Source organism: Glycine max, chromosome 20, assembly GCF_000004515.6.
Source record: "Glycine max cultivar Williams 82 chromosome 20, Glycine_max_v4.0, whole genome shotgun sequence".
Lineage (NCBI taxonomy): Eukaryota > Viridiplantae > Streptophyta > Magnoliopsida > Fabales > Fabaceae > Glycine > Glycine max.
In genome coordinates this window covers 23,416,928-23,442,012 of record NC_038256.2, presented here as the reverse complement: position 1 = coordinate 23,442,012, position 25,085 = coordinate 23,416,928, and the positions used below count along the sequence as shown (strand labels likewise).

The 25,085-nt window shown below is 31.2% G+C and overlaps 3 protein-coding genes and 1 pseudogene across 3 annotated transcripts; 1 reads left to right on the top strand and 3 right to left on the bottom strand.

Moving 5' to 3' along the window:
* The first annotated feature begins 801 nt into the window (after positions 1-801).
* On the top strand, positions 802-3,354 carry LOC100794298 (probable E3 ubiquitin-protein ligase RHA4A). Its single transcript, XM_006605625.4, has 4 exons — positions 802-905; positions 1,016-1,304; positions 1,502-1,587; positions 2,638-3,354. The coding sequence occupies exons 2-4, from the start codon at positions 1,071-1,073 to the stop codon at positions 2,951-2,953; spliced, it is 636 nt and encodes a 211-aa protein (XP_006605688.1). The 5' UTR covers positions 802-905; positions 1,016-1,070; the 3' UTR covers positions 2,954-3,354.
* Positions 3,355-7,065: 3,711 nt separating this feature from the next.
* On the bottom strand, positions 7,066-9,278 carry LOC100793776 (triacylglycerol lipase 2). The gene is made up of 8 exons (XM_041013583.1): positions 9,104-9,278; positions 8,843-8,983; positions 8,617-8,727; positions 8,102-8,245; positions 7,967-8,007; positions 7,804-7,889; positions 7,605-7,688; positions 7,066-7,472 (listed from the first exon to the last, which is right to left on the bottom strand). Exons 1-8 carry the CDS (start codon positions 9,275-9,277, stop codon positions 7,153-7,155), a joined length of 1,101 nt encoding a protein of 366 aa, XP_040869517.1. The 5' UTR covers position 9,278; the 3' UTR covers positions 7,066-7,152.
* Positions 9,279-14,096: 4,818 nt separating this feature from the next.
* Positions 14,097-15,911, bottom strand: LOC121174380 (pyridoxal phosphate homeostasis protein-like). The gene is made up of 3 exons (XM_041013609.1): positions 15,762-15,911; positions 14,566-14,612; positions 14,097-14,427 (listed from the first exon to the last, which is right to left on the bottom strand). Exons 1-3 carry the CDS (start codon positions 15,829-15,831, stop codon positions 14,317-14,319), a joined length of 228 nt encoding a protein of 75 aa, XP_040869543.1. The 5' UTR covers positions 15,832-15,911; the 3' UTR covers positions 14,097-14,316.
* A 1,158-nt stretch (positions 15,912-17,069) lies between these two features.
* Positions 17,070-19,657, bottom strand: LOC102668849 (copper-transporting ATPase PAA1, chloroplastic-like; annotated as a pseudogene).
* Between the last annotated feature and the right edge of the window lie 5,428 nt (positions 19,658-25,085).

The following is a 25,085-nucleotide window of genomic DNA, read 5'->3' as shown; positions in this document are numbered from 1 at the left end:
ATGAGATTGACTATGGTCCAAACTCAAATACCAAACGACCTTTAATTAACTTTGACAATCTCTTGTATATGGACATTGGATATGCATAAGGATTCGCCAAGTGTAAAACCAGGGCTTGAAATTAATGAACCAGTCCCAACTTCCTAGTGCCTACTAGTTCGATCAAGTTTAACAAACAGATTTTCTAATTCTTGAATTGAACCGTTTGATGATGAAGTCACTTTGAGGTAATTCAATTAGTGTCGACAAGTTAGCAGCACGTACTAGCTTCGCACCAGCACTTATTTTTATTTTTTATTTTTCCTGAAAAGTTAGCATAGCACTAGTAATGACACAGAAAGAATGCGATCGACATCAGATGTTTGGACCCATGCGGATATATACATTGAAGGCCACTGGGCTTAATTAAGATCCTTGGCGTGAGGCTATACCTTAGTGGAGGGTCATGGGCTTGTCCCATCATTTGAAAAAAAAAATAGAAATAAAAGATAGAATATGTACCTCTGCCACTATCAATTTATATCATCATTATAATCATATACACGTATGCTGATTAATTGATATTATACCGCTTCTAATTTATCACTAATAAGTTAAATATATATATATATATATATATATATATATATATATATTTCTTTTTTTTTTTTTCCTGAAAACAAGGTATTTTAATAGTAGAAAGTCATAAAATTAACGCTCATGATATCGATTTTGTCCTCCGAATAAAACTTTTTCATACATACAACTATAGAATTAAATCCTTACGGTGATATATATATATATATATATATATCTTTATTTACGCCAGTTTCAACGACAAATTTTTCTTCGTCAAATAAAGAAACTCACCAAAGAAACGCAATTCTCTCGGAATAGCAAATCACACCCGACCAATATATATCTTGGTAAGTGATCAACTGAAGATATTCTTATTCAACACAAACAAGTGTAGAAGAAGTTTTTCATTTTACTCCTTTTGTACTTAAAATGAAATTGTATCATATACATATTGCAGTACTGGCAAAGAAGTTTATGAATGCTAGGAGGCACTACTACTGCACAGATTAATCATGAGTCTTCCACAAACTGCAACTAGCCCTCCTCCACATCTGTATCCACAGGAACTTCAGCTTAAGCTTTACCAAGCCTTCATATTCTCAATTCCAATACTCTTCTCCATCATTCTCTTCCTCTTGTTTTACTTGTTCTACCTTAAGAGAAGGGCTTCCTCTCTATCTTCCTCTTCTCACTTGCTTCCAAGGACCATTGCCAATCCACCAACCACCACTCCGTATCATTCCTCAGTAAGTAATTAACAAACACTATCTTAATTATTCTTATCTTAATTATCCTCTCTCTAATGCCAAACATATATGGGGAAATTAAATTAAATATATTTACATGTGTTTTTTCTTGCTTCTTGCACTTCACCATTCTTTAATTATATATGATCAATTAAACTAATAATCTCATATTGGACTCTCTCTTGCCAAATCTACAGCCTTGTCGTTTGGATCTGACCCTCCAATTCCTGGATAAACTTCCAAGAATTTTATTTGATGAGGATTTGCTGGCAAGGGATTCACTGTAAGTAAATATTTTTTTTCCTTTTTTTTTTTTTGTATTTTCACCTGTACTGTTTGTTGCTATTCATATCTTTCTTTTTCGATTCTGTTTTTATGCTCTCTCTCTTGGTCATCAGTTTAATATGCTTTGATCTTTATCCATTATGCCAAGGTGTTCTACAGTATGCAATTTGGATGTATGTTGTTTCATATTATAATTTCACCTAGCTCTCAGCATCATGTCTATTATGTGATGGCTAAAATTATTCTCGTCGAATGTGGTTCTTGGAAAGCTGAAAAAATGGTCAGCAGAATGTTCAATTCACAGATTAGTTAGAATATTTAATGGCATCCACTATTTTCATGAAAAGTAGGTACATGTAAAGAAAGTAAAAAATGATAAGCAGAATATTTGAAAAACGGTTTTCCTTTTTCCTTTTCTTCTGGCACCAGCTGAGAAAATAACTTGTCATATATGAAGGTGTCTAATGTCTTCACACTCAGCTAGAATTAATAAAATCATAAATAAAGGATAAAATATGTAAGTTTATAAAGTTGTGCATGTTTTTCAACTTCAGGCTGTAATTAAGGAGGGATTATATATATATATATATATATATATATATATATATATATATATATATATATATTATAAAATTTAGGAATTAATTTTTACGATATCAAGATACTAAAAATAAGATTCAACAACAAAAGTATAGAAATTAAAAATATATTATTTTATCTTTAAAAAAATTAAATTGAGAAATTCTACACGTGTAACCTCAAGTGTATGGTAACAAGTAACAACCAAAATCTCAACGATAGGTACTGCTTATATCTTTTGTCTGGAAATTTTCAGTAGACAAAGTGCTGGATAGCACTTTGGAATTAAGCTGTGTCTTGGATTCCATGTGCTGGTCCCCTCTTTTTCCATGTCTCAACGTTTGATTTGATTTAATATAATACAGTTATGCCCATCAACATTTAAAAAAAAAAGTTCATTGGTCTAATTTTAAGTAAATAAAGCTGTGACATCTATATATATGTTGGTGACAAATTAAATTTGAAACAGATGTTGTGTTTGTCTGGGGGAATTTGAGCTGAAGGAAGAGGTGCTACAGATACCCTATTGCAAGCACGTGTTCCACTTCGAATGCATACATCACTGGCTGCAATCAAACTCCACTTGTCCACTTTGTAGATGTTCCATCATCCCCACTACCAAGTTCCTCAACCCAGCACCCCCTATTAATATTATATCATCAGACCCACCCCAGCATGGTGCTATCATTTCGGACTCCCCATTACAATTGCCACCTCAGCCACAAGACCATCAAGAAGAAGTTGTTGGTGCTTCCTCAAATGCTGCTAATTTGTCAAGGGAATGATACACATTAATTAATTAGCTTGATTGAAATAATGGTCATTAATTAATTTGAAGAGAGTATTCAGCTACACATCAAGATTATGGAGTAGTTGTCTACATTTTATGATATGAAATTTTGGTTTTGCCCTTTTATTTCTACTTTAGAATATTCAGCAAGTTTGTCGAATGTACTATAACACAGCTTCGATCTCTTGTCAATTGTCATGACCTTTCTGGATTGGCTATTCAATAACCCCTATTGCAACAACTTGTGATTTTTCTTTTGCAAGATAAGGGAAAGTGTAAAAGTACATTGAGATTAGCTAGCGATAAAAAGGCATCAAGTGTATCATTCAGTACTCTACGCTGTTCTTTATTTTATACTAATGTGAACAAAAAAATAAAAATGATGGCTTTAGAAAAGATAGCAGTTATTTATGTTGTTACTTTACTGAATCCTAGGTTATTGCCATAATGAATATAAATAAGATTTTCAGGCCTAAAGTCCTTGAGCTCCGAACCTTAGCTTATCAGAAGGGAAAAGGCTCATGTGCAAATAGTACTTAGTACAAATGAAAATCATGTTAGTCCGGGAAGGAATGTATGACTGTCAAAGATTTGCCACGAATTTACCATGGCGAAATCAATGATAAACATTTTGAACAAATTAATTATCAACTCCGTCCAAATAGGTCCTGCGAAGGTGAAGAGCTTTTACTTTTGGACTTGCACTATTAAAAAAAAACACTTTTAATATAGGTTATTTTAGACATTTAATATCGATTTTGAACCCATGTTAAAATCATTTACGTTAAAAGTATCAATGTTAACATCGGTTATAAAATACGGATATTAACATACATTACATAACATTTATTTTTAAAAAAACTGATGTCATATAATACAAAATCGACTGTTGTTAGGTGTATCACACTATCGATTTTAGAAAAATCGATGTTATTGTAAGTGCACCACAATATCAATTTTTGAAAAATCGATATTAACATGAGTTTGTTAACATCGATTTTTTCAAAAATCGATATTAACGAATTCATGTTATTTGCAAATATGTCACTGCGTTTTTGTTAACTTCGATTTTTTTCAAAAACCAATATTAACGTAACGATGTTAAAATTAATCTTTCTAGTAATGTTAAAAAAAGAAAAGGTGAAAAGAGTCCCTACAATTAAGTAATAATAAACATACACACTCATTATAAACCGTACTTAATCTTATATAATCCATTTGATAACACTTAATGTTACTACAAGATTACATGAATGGTTGACACCTTATATTTTTACTCTCACTTTTTATCTTAAAAAAGGTCACTTTTCCTATACTATCCTCACATCTCTTTTATACAAAAAAGAAAATACTATTTAAATTTTCTTTCAATATTTTTTATTATAAAAGAAGGGGTGATCGAAGAATAAGACCCAATAAAGAAATGTGAAAGAGACATTTTTTTTTCTGAAGTTATTTAGATTATATATGAATATAGTTCTAGGCTTAGAATTTAGATCTTTCTTTTCCAATTAAAAAATATTAATAATTATATTCATGTCCCATCAAGTATTATATTTAATATTTTTTTTTAATTTTTGATCATAAATCACATGTGTCTTTTAATATATTGGGTCATGATTAATTTCATTTATAATGTGTAGCTATCCAAAAAAAATTCACACATAACAAGAATCAAACAAAGATTTTTCCCTTAAATATATCATTCTTTTTAAAATGTAAATATAATAAAATCTTACATAATTATTGTCTATCCTAAGATTTATATTTAATATATCTATGCATAAAAAATCATATTTATATATTTATTTGTATTTATTTATCTTTTCCCTCAATCTACATGTACCTCGGAATGGGGTGTATGTAATTAACTAGTCAAAAAGATATCAGGGTCACATTGTCTCTGTCAATCACCTAATTTTGTGGGGATCCCTAAGCACATGAAAAACTAAATGATTTCATTTGCATGCAGGAAACACGGTTTTTTCTTCATCATTCTACCACTTTTGAAGCCTTCCCAATACACAAAAGACGAACAAAGGCCCTAATAAGGAAGGATATGGATCTTTATCTCCTACATTTAATTTTTTAAATGCACAAATTACAAACTTTCAAAATATTATTTTTTATTAAAATAAATAATAAAATTTTCTATAAAATATTACTCACCATTGGTCATTGGTAGGGGTGAGAATAGGTCAGGTCGGCTTATAGGGACCTACATAAAGCCTGACATGAATTAGTCTATTTAATTAAAAGGTTAGACTCAGACTTTTTCAAAAACTTATTAAATTAAATAGACCAGACTTAAGCTTATTAAAAAGCCTTATAAGCCTGATAGGCCGGCCTATATATATATATATATATATATATATATCTTTGGCAAAGATATTAGAGAATATGAAATGATATAGATTACCCTTTTAGATAGTCTCAGAATCAGGTTTTTAGAGAGAGAAGCTCTGCTTAGGGAAAAACTCTTTGTAAACTTTTCTTTTGGTTTCAATAAATTTCAAGTTCTGTTTTTCATATCTCCCTTCTCCCCTCACCGATCCTGTGCGGCTCTGCCGCCGCTTCGGTTTCTTTGTTTTCAAAAACCTGGGTTTGTAAGCCGTTTCGGTGTGCCCTTGATATCTGTTTTACAGTTTATATTTCGCTTTCATTTATCATAGTGCATTCTTACTTCCTATCTGTATTATTTTTTGGATACAAATATATAATATTATTTTTTGGATACAATTAATTTTTGTTGAAACTATCAGACTTTGATTACACATTACTGCTCCATAACTTCTATTCCTATAATCAAGGACTTTAATTACAATTTAGGTGTGAGTCATGTGCCATTTTATTTCCTCATTATTTTGATTGATTTTTTTTTTAACTTTTCTATTACGTTCCTACTCCATGAAATATTAAATATTTATTATGAAGAAGACTTTTAAAAAGGCTATCAGGCCAGTCCAGACTTTTAAAAAGGTCAGGTCGAATCAAAATAAAAGTCTTTGATAGGCTATAGGTCAGACTCAAGCCTCAAAGATTCATCGTAGACTAAGCTCAGGCCTTTCAAAACCTGGACTGACCTAACCTATTTCCACCTCATTGGATGGAAAATGAATTGGATCTTGCGCGGTTCAGTCTTGAATGAAGAATGGGTCTAAAACCTTGTAAAAGATACAATTTCCATTATAGATCAAAGATATCCAACTGATGAAGGAAAACGTATATGGCCAAGGAGACAAACAAAATTCCAGAGAATCCAAGGTGTTAATAATAAACAAACTTACGCTATGTTTAATTTTCTTTTTGGGTGATTAAAATTCAGTTTGAAGAGTATATTATCTTATAGAAGTTCGATGTAACTATTATTAGAGTATTTCAATACTAGGGAATTCTATATTGAGAATTTTAATCTTATTGATATATAAAAGATTAATGAAAATATATAACCTCTATTATGTTTCGAGACTTATCGAACTTATTTTTATCATATATTCTTATGTACATTTAATGATCACATAATATACTTTAAAAGACTTTATTTCTGTTCTATTGAATTGAGATAAAAAAAAATGGCCTTGGTAAAGATGCTTATTAAGATACAATAGAATTCTATTAGTTAAACTTTTTTTCCCTTAATAGAAGGAATGTGAGGAGAGGTAAGATGATGAATTTTCAAAGGAGGAACATTAAACACTTATTTGGTTCACAATGAAAAGGGGAAAATGAAGAAAACAATTTTATTCTTTTAGTTTTTTAACCAATAATTTTACCAAGATACTTATTAATATTTGTCATTTTTATATGACGTAGTTATTTGCTTTTCCCATAAAGGATGCAAGGAAATATTTTTTTGGAGGAGTATTTTTTCTTCACAAATCAAAGGGTACGGTATTTTCCATTTTCTTAAAATGGGATGGGAAAGGCTCAAATATTGATTATCCTTAATGGTGGAATGGATAAAACTCCTCAAAGTCATTATTTACTTTTTCTAGTCTTCATATATACTAACTATACTAGAACACCACCACACCTGCGTGCATGCATTAGAAACTTCGTCCTTGTTTCACTTAACAGAGAGGGAGAGGAATGTATTAGTGTCTTGAAATATGTAAAATATTCTATTGAGCCAACTTGATGAACAAAAATATTTACAATATCTGAAGTACAATTTATAATAGCTTCATTGTAAAATCAATTAACATTAAAGAAAGATATCATAGGATCATAAATCATTTGTTTAGCATTGACAGCCCTAACAAAATCAAGGTGAGCATAATCTTCCTTGAACAGTACCACGAGCTTGTTCCTATCATGATCTTTGAGGTCATTGATCAAAACCTGCACATCCTTTACATCAGATAGATAGTCTTGCCCTCCATAGCTGAGAAAAAGAGGGAATTCATTTGGAATTGCCGTCATGTCATAAAGAGGAGGAACTGGTTGTCCATAGTGCTGCATATTTTGTCCTTGGCCACAATAATCATACTTTGCTATTTTTCCTGTTCTGATCACTACTCAAAATCCACAGGAAGAAATATCAACAAAGAGTTATGTACCAAATCAGAAATGCATAAAACTAATGTTTCAAAATCAAATGACATTTGGTCACACACAGCAAAAATGTTTCCTACTAGTAGACTTACTTTGAGATAGATGGATCAAATTCTTAGTTGCTGTTGGCTCAATAGAGCTATCTGTGCTGGATGAATTTAGGCAGCAGTTTGGACCTAAAGTTTGAGGGTAAGCAGTACCAAAATAATGTCAATATCTGCATGAACCAGTATAGTGTATACATGGAGTGAAAACTTTAATTCCTGGTCATGCCAGTAGCATTTATAGCACCTGTGACAAGTGACACTAGGTTTGAGCAGTTCAATTTTAGTTTATTGCAGATGTATTCCACAAATTTTGATGCAGCACCACCCCTGCTCATTAGGAAAAATTGATACTCTTAACACATTGCAGAAGAGATAATAAATTTCAAAGGTTAAAGTTTTTCTGTTACCCGTTTGGATTGAATTCACGGATTCCTAACCAGTACAAGTCCTGCTATATTAAACAAAAGGAAAATATTTTCATCAATTCAAATTGTATTCAATAGATATTTTAATGCTCAGCTACATTATCTTCTCTCTCTTACATTAGCTATAAATGTGTCTGCAGCAAGTTTTGTTGGTATTGATGGAATCTGATTCATATAAGCAATTGGGCAAAGTAATGAAGCTGATCTCAACATGCTCAGCACTTGCCCTTGAGAGAAAGCAGCTAAAGCCATTAAAGTTCCCTGAAATGTCAGATTACTGTTAAATACACGCACCAGAAATCTAAAAGGTTTAACCACATTTTTAGTCGCTTTAGTTTTTCTCAATTCTGGTTTTAATCCTCATACTTTAGGAGTTTTAATTTTGAGTCCCTATAATTTCAAAATCACTAGGATTTGGTCTTAGCCTTCCTGTGTTCATTTTGGTCTTGGTCCCTATACCAAAGAACTAATTCTTTGTGGCTTTGAAACTATAGGCACTCAACCAAACCTTTACAGTGTAAGAACTAAAACTATAATATTAAAAAATATTATTGGAACTAAAAACATATTTAAAATGACATAAGAGAATCTAAAAACACAAACATAATGAAATTAACTAATTAAGAACTCACCAAGGAATGACTTGCATGGTGTATTCTCTGACCAGTATAGTTGTACACATATTGGACAAAAGCAGGAAGATCATTACTAGCCAACTCATCCCATGACCAATCCCAATAAGCCTACATATAAATTATGAATAAAACCATTATCCATTAGAGTAGAGCTATATATCAACTTGTTCACTCAAATCGAAGTCTGAAAACTGAAATGCATGTATCTCATAAGGAAAAGAACCGTGTCATTAGGAATAAGCGATGTGTGCCCGCTGCTGTATTTTGTCCCACGAACATTGGCAAGCCACACATCATACTCGTTGTCTGCTAAGATAAATCCCAATGATTCATCTGGAGAATTTACCAGCCATGTTGAAGCATCCTGAAACCATACAACACAAGTTAATTATTCACACTTGTGCCTTTACATTTTCTAAAATCACACAGGAGAGAAACATGTTTTCTTTTCTTATGTATCTGTCTTTCCATTTACACAACTTACACTAAAGATACCATGTTGTAATAGCACGGGCGGCTTGTCAGCTTTCTCACCGGACCGCCCAGCTGGCATCCTCTGCAAGCTCAGGATGTAGCCATCCTCTGTGGTAACCTGACTCCAACAAAAACAATAATTTGCTAAAAATTGCATAATCAATGGCAAGTGGATGCAAGTCATGGAAAAGAATAATACTCCCTCCATTCCTATTTAAAAGACCCAAGTTTAAAATGATGATGGTTCCTTTTTATAGGACTCAATTTATAACTTTTCTTGCATTAATTATTTTTTGATTAAAAATATCCTTATTAAAAGAAAAAAGAGAATGTATTGACAAAACATTATAAGAGAGAAATATTAATGACAATAATAATTTTTAAAAAAGTTATAAATTTAAGATAAATTTATTATTATCAACCAAATTATCTACTTTCTTTAATCTTGACAAGTTGAATAATTAAATCTTATATCAAGGGAGTATATATCAGTTGGTTGAGTAGGATATGTGAGTATTATAAACTCTATGATATTGTGTTCAATTCCTTCGGATAAAAAAAATAATTGAGTCTCATATATATCAATAAAAGGAGTAATGTATGTACCTGATGTTCTTCACATGAGTAACCTTGTGTCTCTACCAGTGTTTTGCAGATACCATCAATATCATTAATATCTGGAAAGGATGTTAGCCATTCATTGTTAAGGTGAAGTGTTTTCCTCCCTTGAGCTGCTGTTATGCAAAGCAAGACTATGGAAAACAGGCTAACTGCAGTGTTGAACATTAGCAATGTGTATGTGTTACCCTTATCTGCTGACATTTTTATAACATTTTGTAGTGCATTGACAAAGTCCAAGAGGCTAGTGCATAACATGAATTTTTTACGGTCGTGTTACAACATATTTTGATTAATCATTGTTAACTTAATGTTCAAACCAAGGCATTGGTACGAATATGGGTTAATTATTACGTTATTCATATAGCAATTAATATGTATTTTGTATGACATGACGTAACTGATAGGTTCCCCTTATTTTTTTGGCTTACAGTTACATTACTGATAGTAGGAGATTAATTTCTTTCTAGATGTAAAAATCATCGAAATGAAATTTTTTCTTTTCAACAAAGTTTTCTCTTTACACATAGTTATAAATCAAACCAACATGCCTAAAGAACCCTGCTATCTACCGACTGTATTGGACTTTACTAGTAGTTCCTATATATGTGTGTGTTTCTTTCTTAAATGATTCGATACATTTTTAGGTTTGACCTTTGATTAAGTAACGTTACCTGTATTAGGACAATTGAAGAATCATAGGAGACAGGTCAAAATAGCAGACTTCAGCGCGGATAGAACTAAACTTTTTTGGCTAACGTAATTGTGTCCCAAACAGAAAGTCTCCTAAACTCTTACGATGAGGTGAGAGTGAAACTTTAACCATATTTAATGATGGTGGATTCATATTTCGTCGTATTAATGAATGAAAGGATTATGTGAAAATAATCAATGGAGATATACAGCAAAAGGTTTTGTTTCTTATTAACAGACTTTTGCTCGGGCACACTCTTATCTCTTATTTCTTATTATTAAAGCTAATAAGTTCTACAGAGAAAATTGTCCTTTTTTAATCCTGCTAAAAACTTTACTTAAATCACATAAAATATTGATTTTATTATTAAAGCGATCTATATTGATTATGCCTAATTGATATTATATAAAAACACATGCTAATTGCATCATTAATCTCTTATTGTTAAATCAAATAAGTTCTTCTTCGCTTTAATAATAAGAGATAAGAGATAGAATATTAAATGCTAAAATTTTAAATTAAGAAAAATAAATTGAATGTTCTAGTATTTAGTATTAATAGAGTTTTTTTAAAGGATTAGTAGAATTTGTCAAAAAAAAAAAAGATTAATAGAATTATATAACATATAGTATTAGATACAACATATTTAATTTGGTCGATCAATTCAACTTATTTATATAGAGTTTAAAATTAAGAATAATAAATAAAAATAAAATGAACGTTCTAATCATTAATATACTTTAATTTATTGTACCTAGAAAGAAAAAGACTGTTATTTCATTATTGTTCGCTAATTAATTTCGTCATGGACAATTATTAATGCATAAATTATGTGAATATTTAGACGGGATTGCATGTGCAAAAGAAGCAGGAAAATTTCTTTATAAAACTTATTCGCTTAATATTCTAATATTTAGTATTAATAGAGTTTTTTTAAGGATTAATAGAATTATATAACATATAGTATTAGATATAACATATTTAATCTGGTCAACCAATCCAGCTTATTTATATAGAGTTTAAAATTAAGAATAATAAATAACCTTAGCGTTCTAATCATTAATATACTTTAATTTATTGTACCTAAAAAGAAAAGAATGGTATTTCATTATTAATCAATTCCGTCAATCAAGGACAAATATTAATGCATAAATTATGTAAATATTTGGGCGGGATTTCATGCAAAAGAAGCGAGAAAATTTCTTTGCCGAACTTCTTCGATCTAATAATAAGAGATAATTGGTGAGAATCGTAAAATCAATCAAGAATGCAGAGTAATTATTATTATTAGCTTAGTGTTTTGCGTATTAAACAGACATTAAATTTACATTTTATAAAAGAATAATTTTTATATTATTTTTAAATTTAATATATTATTAATTATTTAGTTTAAATTTTAATAAATATATGTTAATAAATATGTCTATAAATATTTAAATATATTTGTATATACACACATGCTCCATGAGATTGTTGCTATGGGTGATGTTGTCTTAGGTAGGGTTTACTTTCGTTTAGTATTGTCTTGTATGTTTTCTTTTTACGTTATCTTATAAAAGTAATATTTGTCCACGTGATAAAACCTTGTTTTTTTAATAAATTTTAAAATTAATTAAATATGTAAAATCTATCATATTTATGAAAATATTATAAGTAATAAGATCAATTTGTTAGAAATAGTGATAAAATTAATAGAATTTGAATATATTATAGTTATGAAGTAGTTTAATTAATTTTTTATTTCATTTAAATATTAATAACATAACCAATCATTTACAAAATGATTCAAATCAATTTTTATTTAATTTTTTAAAATAACATATTAATTAGAAGTTGTTAAGATTTTAAAAATATATTTTCAGAAGAAAAATTATCAAATTAGAAATTTTTTTATTTAATATAATAAAACAATATTTTTAAAGAAGAGTTATTGACACTTTATTTGAGATAATAAAAATAAAAATAAATTATTTAATTACAATATAATTTTTTATTTAATTTACCTTTTTAAGTTTTATGCGTCATCTAAAAATGTTTAAACTGTAAAAAAAAAGTTATCAAGTAAACTTTAAATATATATAGTTATATTAAAAATTATAAAAAATAATATAATCTTACATTATAAACCTCTTCATATGGGATTAGTATTATATATAATACATATTTATCATAAATATTATTAAATTATGATAGTAATAATAATTAATTAAAAAATTCCATAATTATAAAAAAATCCATGGTTATATTTCTATAAATTAAAATTAGTATTTTTTTTGTGAAATTGATAATTGTATACTAATAAAATTGACTAGGAATATAGATTAATTCATTTAATAAGAATTGATTACATTCATACATTTAATAAGAAAGTATTGTATTTAATAAAAGAATAAATATCACCTCATATCACCCCTTAAAAATCAAACATATATATATATATATATATATATATATATATATATATATATATATATATATATTTTAATGCATTTAATAACAATTAATTGTATTTAATAAGAATTAATTGCATTTAATAAAAGAAGAAATAAAATATGTGACTATCACGTCTCCCTATAAAACAAAATCTTTATATATATATATATATATATATATATATATATATATATATATATATATATATATATTCTGTGTAGGTAGAATCTCTCTTTTACTCTGGTGATATTTTATATGTTTTTTTATACTTAAAATGATGCAAAAATTCTTTATCAACTATTAAAATGACTATAATGATTTTTTTAATACCAAAATTAGAATCTTTACCAATTTCACGTAAATCTGTATTAAGTTCACATTAAGTATTGATTGACATTGACCAGGGGTGATATATTGATTGGCGTTGAATTAATATTGATTTAGGTTGAAGACATTTTTATATCCAGTGATTGAATTTTCTCATTAATAATTAATAATATTTGAAATAAATTGAATTGATATCAATCAATAATTTAAATTACTTTATTCAAATAAATTAGCATTAAATATTGAAGAATCTAAATCTGACCACACTACTAAAAAAAAGGCCTTCTACATCAGTTTTTATGGTCTTTCTACATCGGTTATGACGCGTGGTAGTATCCTAGTGTTGTTGAATAACAACATCGGTTGAAGGACCGTCTTTGAAGGACATTGGTATGAAGACGGGCATGGTGTTAGACCTGTCTTAGAATGGGAATTGTTCTACATCGGTTGTGTAGGTACAACCGATGTAGAATGTGAGTTTTCTACATCGATTCTGAGGGTGAAACCGATGTAGAATGGGTAATGTTTCTATATCGATTATCAGTCAACCGATGTAGAATGGGGAGGAATGATATTGTTTCTACATCGGTTATCAGTCAACCGATGTAGAATGAGACTTATTTTTATTATTTTCACGAAATTTATAAACCCAGGTCAAATTTCAGCTATCAAATTAGTTAATAAATAAGTACAAGAAGCTACGTTGCTTATATGTAATACAATACAAATATAATGAATAAATACAAGAGGCTATATGTAATACAATACAAATATAACGAAATTTAATAAAATATTTTCAATACAATAGCTGCAATCAGTGACTAATTAAGTAACATTACTATGTCATTATCTAAAATGAATAAATAGAAGTTTGAATGCAGTACAATAACCCTGGGGTAAAGGGGGAAATATATATTCTAATTGATGGAATTCCATGCAAAGCATTAAAGAACTAAATACGAATAACAATTCCCTGATGTCAAATTAAGAAGTCTCAGTACATGAAGACAAGTCAGGAACACAAATTTTCAAGTTACAATGTACACAAGAAGGATTTCTAATGCCTCAAGCAAGAATTTGCCTCACACCCAAAGGGAGTGAGGAAACCTCATAAGATCCAAAAAAATATAATAAGGAGTTAGAGTAACTCATTATAATTTTAAGCTGAACTTACATTCTTCTCCACTCGTATTTACTTGCACCAAAACCTTCAGAGGATTTCTTCCAAGGGTTGATACCATATGGTCAAGATGATTTGCTACCTGCAGTTCCAGAGGTACAAGAACACTTTAAGGTTTGTCAAATAGCTAATGGTATTCGTTAGAAAATTAGCTGTAACGAAATTACAATTTGAAATTTTAACAAGTTATTCACAAGTAACAATGATTCTATATGTCTACCTTCTGATTGTCCACACTCTCAACCATGGCCAGATTTAGAACTCCACCTGCATAAAGTATGCAAGGTTAAGATTCACTTGATACAAGGCTACCGAAGAAAGGAACAACTATACAAGCTCAAACAAACATAATACAAGTATAGCAATATTTTCAACAAGTATAGAGCCAATTGAAATGATGTCCAAAACTTAGCACCCAGCTCAGATAACAAAATTAAACTGGTAACAGTACTCAAAATTGAACTGGTAACAAAATTGATAGTGTAAATTTTTTACATTGACAGAGCATATAAATCAAGCTATAGGCATGCCCCAACTATATGTTTAGTCAATACCTAATAGGACACTATATATCCTTGTGGAGTGTTGAGTACTACTATCAATATCTTCCATGGGAGTAAAGACTTTTAAAATTTGTAGGGAAAGGAAAATAAAAAAATTAAGTTCAATTTTTTTATTTAATTAATTAAATAATAGAAATGCATAGTTTTTCATATATATTTTCTATTTTTCTTTTTATCCAAATATATATGTTGTGTTTAGAATGATGGAGAAAAAATAATGAAGAAAATAAAGATTTAAAATTTGAAATGAGGAAAACAAACAAAAAAAAAGTTTGAATTTTTATTTTCTCTTCAACCAATGAAAAAATATATATATAATTATCTGTACTTTTCTTTCCTCTTGATGCTGTTTACCCTCTTCCAAGTTCCAAATTAACATACAAATAATGTTATATATATATATATATATATATATATAAGGGAGCTTGAAACTAGCTAGCTACCTGGGTGCCACGGGTTACGGAAACATTCCCTAAACCGAAAACAGAAAATAAAACATCTTCAGAAATTACGCAATTATTAAACATAAATTAATATATTTGCTAAAAATTACAATTGTGAAACAAGGACTTAGCAATATGAATTTTTATATCTATCACTTATTCATTCCCAATAAAATTTTAAATAAGATATGCAGAACTTATGTACAAAATTATTTCAAAACAAATGTGTTTCATGTAGCTGAACTGTTGTACATGCATTTTATAAATTGTTGAAGCAAGAACATGCCTTTAAAATGAAAACTTATAAAGTAAGGAACTTTGCAATGTGAACACTCAATGTGCTGGTGTTAGTAGGTCTTAATCAAAACTTTCAGTTACTTATGAAAGAGAAGCAATGAGCAGAAATAAACCTGATATTGTTGTCACGGTTTGGCAAGAATCCTCCCAGGATATTAATGGCAAGTACACGTAAGCCACCATTATCTTCAATGCTCATTATTGTTTGAACACATTCATATAAAATGGCATTCCCTGCAACTTTATTTGACTCAGTCTTCGTAGCCACCTAAAACAGGCAGCAAGTGTAAAAATTATCAATCTTAAATTTTAGAAGAAATGGCCACCAACAATAAGCAATAGTAGATTAAAATTCATTACCCACATAACAGATTTGGTAAACAGCAAACAAAATCTAAGAATATTGAAATGAATGATCTAACTCTTGATTACTGCAACAAGTGTTTAACACAATTTATTAAAAAACTTAGCATGGCCAGTTACTTACAATACAAGACCCCTCTTGGGCTCTCCTGATTACACATATACAAGAAAAAAACAGAGATTTTTAAAAAATCTTCAACTTTAAGCATATTCCACAAAGTAATCATACATTAGTGCAAAACCAAACTGACCAACCTTGCATTACATAAACACTTAATAAAACATCTTCTGACCAAGGCCACCCAAACACACCAACATCCAAAATCACAATTTAAATTCATTCAAATATGTTTGAACAGGGTTTACTAAAAGAAAAAATATATATAGTAAAGCCACCAAGCTTTAAGGACAGAGGTCGTGTCACTAGGAAGTTTCCCAACTCATCTCTTGCGTAAAATTTCCTCTCTTATGTCGACAATTTTCTCTTTATAACCCTACATAATATTTTTTTTTTAAAAAAGACATTGAGGTCAATCACGAGGGAAGAGATTCAAAATGATGGGACTCGAACACAGACTTTTAAAAGCTATTAACATTTAATCCCTTACCTGTTTCAGTTCTTGCTTTACTTCATGTCATACACGTTCCATGAGGGACCTCTCATTCTCTGTGGGAATAAGAGAACCGAATCCCATGCTATCAGGACCATCCAAAGCATGTCTCAAACCAGATTCCTCTTATTGCAAATCGATCAATTGAATCAACCAAGCTTCAAAACTAAAGTTACAATGAGAATAATAGCAAAAATAGTTAATACAATTGGTGAAACTGAAAATATCTCGAAGAAACTTATTAATAATAAGCAAGGATTAGTACGTTTAATCAAGGCATGGAAATGGAATAGAAGAAAGAAATTAGCGTGGTAGCGAGAAAGGAGTGAGGAACTTGGACTGAGAAGTAAATAGTGAGAGGGGATGAGAACAAATAATAATTACACAAAAATGTTTCGCATGCGTGAGTGAAAAACCACCCATGCCACTTCATTATTGTTTCCAATATCAGGTTAGTGTAGCACATCCCCCACATATCATTCCCTATCACACACATAAACAAAACTAAATTATTATTTTACTAAAAATAAAAATAATAACAAAAAAAATCTACTCAGAGTGAAGAAGAGTTTACACCGAAACATCGAGAATGATAACATCAGGTGAAAGTCCAAAAAGCTCTTGAGCCACGTCTCCTACCAGTTTGAGATTAGCATCTCCAGACTCACTGCCAGAACTGCCACCGTCGCCGGTTCCAGCGTCGCCATTTCCACCACCAGCAGGAGAAGCAAACGAAACTGCGGAGCTCGCAACGCGGCGTTCGCAGGGGCAGTCCACGAAAGGATCGAAGCGAGGACGGCAATGACACGGAGCCGAAAGAGCACGGAATACGCCAGCAGTTGCTGCTATTAAAGAAAGTAACAAGACATTTTAGGTTGAGGCAGAGCAAGGCATACACAGACGTTCTCTGCCAGAGAGAGAAAGCGACAAAGACATACACAAGGCAACAATGAGAGAGGGAAAATGAAGGGTCAGTGGAGAAGATAAGATAAGAGAGAGAGAGAAAATGAAGGGCGAGTGTGTAAAGACGTGTCTATACAAAGAGAGAGAAAAAAATGAAAAGTCAGTCTATACAAAGACGTGCTATAGAAAACCATCGTGGTCTGCTTACAAACCAAACAAAGGAGGTTTTTCTCACCGCCTTTGTAACGTGCTTATCGAGGCTGGTTTCACAATAACCATGGTTAACATGTCAAAAAGTTTGTATAAATTTCAAAAATGCCATTGCGAAATTTACTACATCACCTTTTTAATAACCGATGTAGATTTGACGATGTTAATTCTTGTTTTTGTAGTAGTGCCAAGATGATGAGGTAGATTTTGATAATCCTGAAACAAGTCTATCATGAATTCCTTTTAAAATCATTCATTTTTTCAAAAGCTTACAAAAATTATAAAAAAATTTCAAAAAACTTTCCAAAGATCATAAAAAACTTGAAAAGGCCTTTCATGATAAAGCAGTAATTTATATGGACGAGTCCAATCAAGTTTGTGATGCTTGTGAAATTCTTAAGATAAAATAGACCATGCTTTGTCTTGAGCTTTTGGAAAACTTTCAGGAGTTGAAAAACAAACTGAAAGCTTTGCAAAAAGATCTAAAAAAGCATAATGAACTTCATGACCATCAAAAGGAAGAATGGTATGATATATGGAGAGAGTGCTCACAAGCACACAAAGATTATGATGACTTTGTTAAGTAAAAAGACATTTATGTCTTAAAGATGAACCAAGACTCCTAATTATTTTGATTAGATGCAAATAAATACAAATAGTAGAAGTTGTGTCTAATATGCTATTAGATCATGATTTGTATTTGTGCGTTTGTATTTTCAGACGATGTATCCAAAACATTTAAGAAATTCATTTAATACTTTGTGTCTCAGATTCTTTCATGCAGAAAACATTCTCACAGGATCTGTCAATGTCCTATAAAGAATAAATGGAGTCTACAGTCTAAAAGACACTAATCCTCATCAAAAGACACACTCTGTTGTTGTAGATCTTATTTGATGAAAGAAGTGACTTTTCTGTTGGAGTACAAGACACACTAGCCTATTAGCATGGACTTTGCATGAAGATGAGATGCGCATTTAAAGCAAGCATTAAATGCTCCAATAGGCTCAAGACTTCAAACTATAGAATTTGAAGAAAATAGACACAGATAATCTATGTGACCTTATTCTTTCATTTTTTCTTGTAAAGCTATCTATAAATTTTTTTGTAGAGATGCTAAGCTCTCAAAACACTTTGTATACCTTGAGAGAAAAGACTAAAATTGTTTAGTGATATATTTGTCTATAAGAGGATCACATATTAAGTTAGTGTGCAATCTTCCAACAAATCTTGTTGATTTGTTTAGAGCTAGTAGAAGTTTGGTAAGACAAAAAATATTGGGTTTTAAGTCAAGCTTCGGGGTAGAGCTTGCAAGTGTAAGAACCAGAAGTGGCAGTGAACAATACTTGTAATTTTGATAAGTTAGTGAAAATTTGGTGGTTGCTTAGAACTAAATGTAGTCTTAGGTTTGAAATGAACCAGTATAATTCTTTGTGTGCTTCTTTATATTTCTTGAACAGACAAAGGGTTTTCATTTGTTTTTAGATCTTATGTCCTTTTTTTTTGCAATTTTTTTTTCTCATCATTTGATAAAGTTTGAATCAAAACCTTTCTAAGTTATTTTAGGTTTATCTGCATTAGACGATAAATGTGTTTTCAATCTTAGAAAAAATTTTAAAAACACAATTCAACCCCCCTTCTTATGTTATTTGCTTCTATGAACTTGAAATTGAAGAACGAGGTTTTAGAAGGTTAACCTCAGGATGTGGTAAAACTTCATGAGAAAATTGACTCTCTAAAGATAACATTGCCCAAATTTGTTGGAGGGACAAAAGTTCTTGATTTGATATTGATGTATTGTAGATAAAGACAAATCTGGTATGTATATAGGCAGGATGAGGAAACAATTGTTTGTTACTTTTGTGGCAAGGTTGGTTACATGACTTCAAAATGCTGGGATTTACCCATGAAGGGAAACTCATTGCATTTAGAACTAACAAGATAGGACCCAAAAAGATATGGGTACCTAAGTGTTGAATCCACATTCCTGGTTTAAATTATGACAAGCCATTCATAATTCAAATTTAAAGGATGATGGAATTAAGTGATGACTAACATTTTGCTTAAAAGTGTTTCAGTGTTTATTACTTTGAGAAGAAGAGATGTCTTTCATTTTGAGGTACTTAGAATGGTGCTCATAAAGGTTGTAACATCTCATTTTTCATAAACTAATTTAAAAAGGATTGTTATTTGTAAATAAATAGAGTTTTAGAAAAAATGATGAGGTTTTTATAATTAAATAAATAAGGAGAAATAACTTTATTAATTAAAATAATGATTTGAGAGAAAATAAAAAGGATATTTTATTTATTCATTTGATAGGGAATAAAATAGAGTTTGTTTTTATAAAATAATAAAAATAAATAACTAGAGTAAATAATAGGTTGTGAGTAGCCTAGCTATAAATAGAGAAATGTTAGGTCATTTTTCAGACTGATGATAACTTCTCAGGCTCTTCCTCTCAATTTCGTTTTCCCTTCTCTTCCTCCCAAAACCCTCTCTTTTCCCGCATACCACCAAACCTATCCCATAAAAAATGACGATCTCGGACTCATTCACTATTGGATCGCAGTGAAATTTAAGCACTAGGTTTGAAACTCATTTCCAAACTTTCTCACCATTAAGAATTACGAAAACATGTCGAAGCTGAGAGAAATATCCTTTGCATCGTAGCTTTTTCTTTTCCCGCAGAAATTCAAAATTGTCTCAGTAAAACTACGATCCTAGAATCGTTAATCGTTAAATTGTTGTGAAATTTTGATATGTGGTTTGCGCTCAATTCTGCACACCTTCACCGTTGGGATTTGCGAGATAATATTCATGGAGAGAGAAAATGGAATCGCATGAAGACAATACAAATGGAGGCTTTAATCCCTTCTCCTTCTCTCTAACGTTTGAGAATCCTCTTAAAGCAATTAGAGGAAAAACTTGAGGAATCTCAAGAAATTTTTAGAGATGCCGCTATCGCTGTTGGAACATATGTGAGCCCGCTTAGAGGTAAGGGATGAATTTATCGCAATTGGGTGTTAGAATGAACATGTGTAGGGATCCTTAGAGGATTAAATTAGGGTTTATTTTGGGATGTTTATTGAATTATAATTTTTCCTTTACGATTATAAATACAATACTGTTATGTTTTACGTACCAATTGATGTTCTGATGAGAATTGATTGATAAACTTGAGTGCTCTTGATGTTTTTATATTTTGACCTATGATTTTGATATAATTGTGTGAAATTATTTGAGGGGTTTTACTCCCCATGTTATGATAAACCTTTTGTATAAATTTTTATATTGAGATTTATGAAATGGTGATTCAAATTGTGAATATGCGATAAATTGAACCTGTGATGAATGGTGAAATACATGTGAGCTATGAATTGTGCAATCACACAATTGTAAGACCCTTTAAGGGCGGCGAGTATTTTGATGGGGTCCACTGTGGGAACCCGATGAGTTAAAATTATTTTGAAAACAATTGAGTAGTTGTGTGTATTGCATAGTTCATAGGTAAAGTGTATATGATTCATGGGGTGTGATAACATGATACTTTGTAATTATACCATCGTGATTGAGACTAAATATATGTGATAAATTGAGTATGTATTAACTCGTAATATATGTGTGCATTGAGATGTCGTGTGCATTGAGTTGTGAACTATGAATTGTACAATCACACGACTATAAGACCTTTCAAGGGCGACGAGTTAATGCTAAGACCCTTTAAGGGCGATGAGTTAATGCGCGATGAGTATTGTGATGGGAACCACTATGGGACCCGACGAGTATAATCACAAGCGCGACGAGATAAAATATTTTGATAACAATTGAGGTGTCGTGTGTTTTGTACAGTTCATAGATAGATGATGCAATCCTACCCCGCAAGGGCATTGGATAGAAGACTCCAAGTAGAATGGGCCAAAGATGCAAGAGAAGGCCCTAGGGTTCTTATGAGCCTTAGGGTAGATTTCGGGCCTATGGGCTAAGTACGAGCCCACTTATCTTTGTACATATTAGAATAAGGTTTCATTAATTTTGAGTCTTGTATTTTGGGCTCCATAATGTAGGTAGGGTACCCTAGAAATATAGGATTTTTCAGCCCTTGTATTTTAGGGCACCTAGACTAGTTTTTGTATTAGGGGTAGTTTTGTAATTTCATATGCACTAAGTGGATACTTGATGTGTGTGGTTGGAAATAAATTTAATTGAATTGGTAGAAGCCCAATCCAATTAAATTTTAGAGGGGGAGGTGAGCATTTGCTTACTACACCCCATTGCCACATCATATAGTCACACTTTGTGCATATCCTTCATGCTTTTCATGCCTCATGACACCTAAGCACACTTAGTGGAGAATCTTAGAATTGATCTTGGATTAGTGGGCTGAACCATAACTAAAATTCACTAATCATAATTAGTGAAATTTTGGCTCCAAAGTTTGGCTCCACAAATTCAATTTCAAATTCAAGTGAAATTTGAATTTCCCTCCAATTTTGTGTGACACTTAGGCTATAAATAGAGGTCATGTGTGTGCATTTTTTTGAACTTTGATCATTTGAATATTAACTTCAGATTTCAGAGCTTTTTTTGAGCACAAAATTTCGTGCTCTTCTCTCCCTCTCCCTTCATTCATCTCCTTCTTCCTCCAAGCTCTTATCCATGGCCTCCTATGGTGGTGAGCTTCTTCTAGACTCATCTTCTCCTTGAAGTGGCGTCTCCTCTCTCTCTTCCTTCTCCATTACGCTGCCATTTATCTTCCAAGAAGCAAAGGAATCCATTGATGAAGAAGATCCTAGGCCTACAAGCTCCAATGGAGCTTGCATCATGTGGTATCAAGAGCATCTTCATCTAGGTGATGTTCTTTTGCTTCCTCTATCTTTTTGTTCGGTGAATTCTCTTTAATTCCTTGTTCTTCATCTTATTCTCCATGTATATCCTCCATTGTCTTGTGGTTTGGTGCTGTTTAGAGTAGATTCAAAAAAAATAAACCGATTAAATCTTAGATCTACACTTGTTCTTGCATTTCTATGGTTCAAATTTTGTAGATCTACTCTTGAATCTTGTTTTTGTGTTGATTTTAGGTTCTATCAATTTTCATTCATAATATTCTTGTGCTGAACCTTTAGATCTAAATTTTGTTCCAAAATATTGATTAAAAAAAACACAAAAATCTAAGTGTAAATCACTTAATCCATGTTGTCTTAGAGTCATGTTTAGTCATAGTAATTGTCACATTATGTTCTAAGTTTGTGTTGAATTTTATTTTGTTGATTGAATTCTAGATACATTTGTTCATGTATTCTTGTCATTCTTAGCCTATCTTTTGAATTTTGAGTCTAATTCATGCATGTTATTTAGTTCATAACATGTTCTACATCAATTCCTAGAAGTAGTCTTGTTCTTGAACTCTTTTTTGTTTTCTTAGATTCCTACATGATGCCTATGATGAAGTTGAGTTGTGGTGCTGAGTTGTGGCTGGATTTGTGAATCAAATAAGTCTTAAGCTCTCTTGAATTGTGTTATTCAAGATAATTGAGCATAAGCAAACACAAATTGTAACTATCCAAGCCTTAAGCAACATAAACACTACTCTTGATTTCTAGGTTGAAATCGCTGGTGCTGGCAGCTTGAACATACAAACTTGTATAAATTACTGGGAATTGGTCACTAAGTTTTTTGAGCTGAAACTTTTACTGAATTTTCTAGACATCTGGAAAAAAATTATAAAAAAAGAACCAAGCGATTTGGATTAAAGGAAAAAATAAGAAAAATATCACAAGTTGGCAGAAAAATCAGTGTCCAGAAAAAAAAAAAAGGAAAAGTGAAAGGAAAATGTGCTTGTTGTTTTGGCTCAAAATTTGTTCTATAATTGGTGCCTATTTTATACCAATCCTAGTTCTGAAATTTCAATTGAAAATTATTGTGAAAACAAGTGCCAAAACTAGAGGTTTCTTGAGTCTTTTTTTTTTAGAGTTTTTCTACTCTACTCTAGAGCCATTCTAGATTTCTCTTTGAGTCCTAGCTTGCTTTTTTGTGCTTTTCATTGCTTTAATTGTTGAATAATCCTTGGAAATTTGTCTTGTTAAAACTCTATTGGTTTAGCTTTCATTTCATTTTTTTTGGTCTTTGGTTATTGCTTGTCTCTTTGTTTCCTTGCTTGTGAGTTGCCATATAGGGAATTGGAAAGGAGGATTGGTGCCATATCTTGAAGAATTTGAGTCAAGAAGCAAGGGGCCAACCACCTTAAGAGCTATTGGACTAAGAAGCACTCCAAATTGAGTGAAACACTAAAGAGAGAATAGCCACCACAATTGAGGACTTTTTTTTTCTTTGTAATTTTGTAATTGGCAATTTGCTTTGCTTTCAAATTTTGTAACAAAAAGGCCTTTCATTGGAAGTAAGTTGGGAGCCTTCGCTAGGTCACCCTACTTCCATTTATGTGTAATAATTTTAGGCAATTTTCCCTTAGGATAGTGAGTGCTTTGTTGGGAACCTTAAATGAGGTCATCCAAACACTCTTAGGATCCGCCTAGTTTGCTTTTCTTGCTTACTTTCATAGCTTATTTCTTTTACCCTCCATTGTCAAACCGCCTAGATAGCTTGCCTTTTACCAATTAGTTTTTACCTTATCTTTCACACCTCTTTTAGTGTTTATTTTGGCTAGTTTCAACCATAGTTTCTTTAACCTTTTGTTTTCAAACCCCCAACAAGAAAGAACCATAACTTAGGAACCAACATGAGTCTTCATTCTTCATCTAGTGTTAATGGTGAGGGTTCCACTCCTAAGGACCCCTTGTATAAGATATTAGATGAGTTGAGATCCCTTAAGTTGTGGAAAGAAAAACAAGATAGAAAAGAAAAAGGTAAAAAAAAAGAGTGGAAGAAATAAGTCAAGATGAAAGTGAGAAAATAAGAGAGGAAGAAAGAAGAAAAATAATGAAAGAAATGAAAAGAGAAAAACATGCCTCCTATAGTAGTCATAACTCTTGCAAGAGCCTAAGTGAAGAACTTCGTGACTATTATGAAGGAAGACATAGGTCACATCTTAGACCTCACTCCCATAGGAGAGAAAATGAAAGAAAGCCTCAAGAGGTTAACATTAAACTCCCATACTTCCATGGGAAGGACAATGTAGAGGCTAATTTAGATTGGGAAATAAGGGTAGAGCAACAACTTAAAAGGAAGTCTACTTCAAAATCTTATGGCTCTCACTCTTATCCAAAGAAAGACCAAGGTCAAGGAATCTTAGGGGTGAGACCTTCTAAGCCCAAAGATGATAAGGGGAAGACAATAGAAAAGCAACCCCTTAAGGCTAGTATGCAAGAGAAGACTAGCTCCATGAAGTGCTTT